The sequence below is a fragment of the Otolemur garnettii genome, unplaced genomic scaffold, assembly GCF_000181295.1.
Source record: "Otolemur garnettii isolate 467f Iridium unplaced genomic scaffold, OtoGar3 scaffold00038, whole genome shotgun sequence".
In the NCBI taxonomy this organism is placed as follows: domain Eukaryota; kingdom Metazoa; phylum Chordata; class Mammalia; order Primates; family Galagidae; genus Otolemur; species Otolemur garnettii.
The window spans coordinates 8,083,793-8,084,348 of record NW_003852433.1 but is presented as its reverse complement, the minus strand read 5'-3'; the positions used below and the strand labels follow the sequence as shown (position 1 = coordinate 8,084,348).

The following is a 556-nucleotide window of genomic DNA, read 5'->3' as shown; positions in this document are numbered from 1 at the left end:
CTCCCCTTCTTAACTCCTATTCAGTCTTGGGTGGGTTTTTTTCATTACCCTTTCCTAGGAAGATTGTTTGCTTTAAGTCAGTGTTTTATGTGTATCTAGTTAATATTTTAAGCTGTGTAGGAGGGGTTGTATGGGTGGGTCTCTATTGTAAATGGGTTAGTGTTGTTCTCATCTAAAATACTCTGATTCATTTTCGTTCTCTCTAGGTAGCAGAGGCTCAACGGGCAGAGTTTAGCCCTGCCCAGTTCTCTGGACCTAAGAAGATCAACCTGAACCACTTGTTGAATTTTACTTTTGAACCCCGTGGCCAGACAGGTCACTTTGAAGGCAGTGGACATGGCAGCTGGGGCAAAAGGAACAAGTGGGGACATAAGCCTTTTAATAAGGAACTCTTTTTACAGGCCAAGTGAGTATTATTACTGCAAGGGGGAATTGGGGGCAACAGTTGTGTCTCAGTGAGTAGAGTGCCGGCCCCATATCCCAAGGGTGGTGGGTTCGAACCCAGCCCCAGCCAAAGTGCAAAAAAAAAAAATAGCTGGGCGTTGTGGCAGGCGCC

The 556-nt window shown here is 45.9% G+C and overlaps 1 protein-coding gene across 1 annotated transcript in view; it reads left to right on the top strand.

Annotated features, from left to right (window-relative positions):
- RNF10 (ring finger protein 10) overlaps positions 1–556 on the top strand; it is a 40,360-nt gene that overhangs the window by 18,275 nt on the left and 21,529 nt on the right. Inside the window, exon 3 of the mRNA XM_023513239.1 lies at positions 207–406. Within this exon, the coding sequence (XP_023369007.1) occupies positions 207–406 (200 nt within the window). The remainder of the gene's footprint in view (positions 1–206; positions 407–556) is intronic.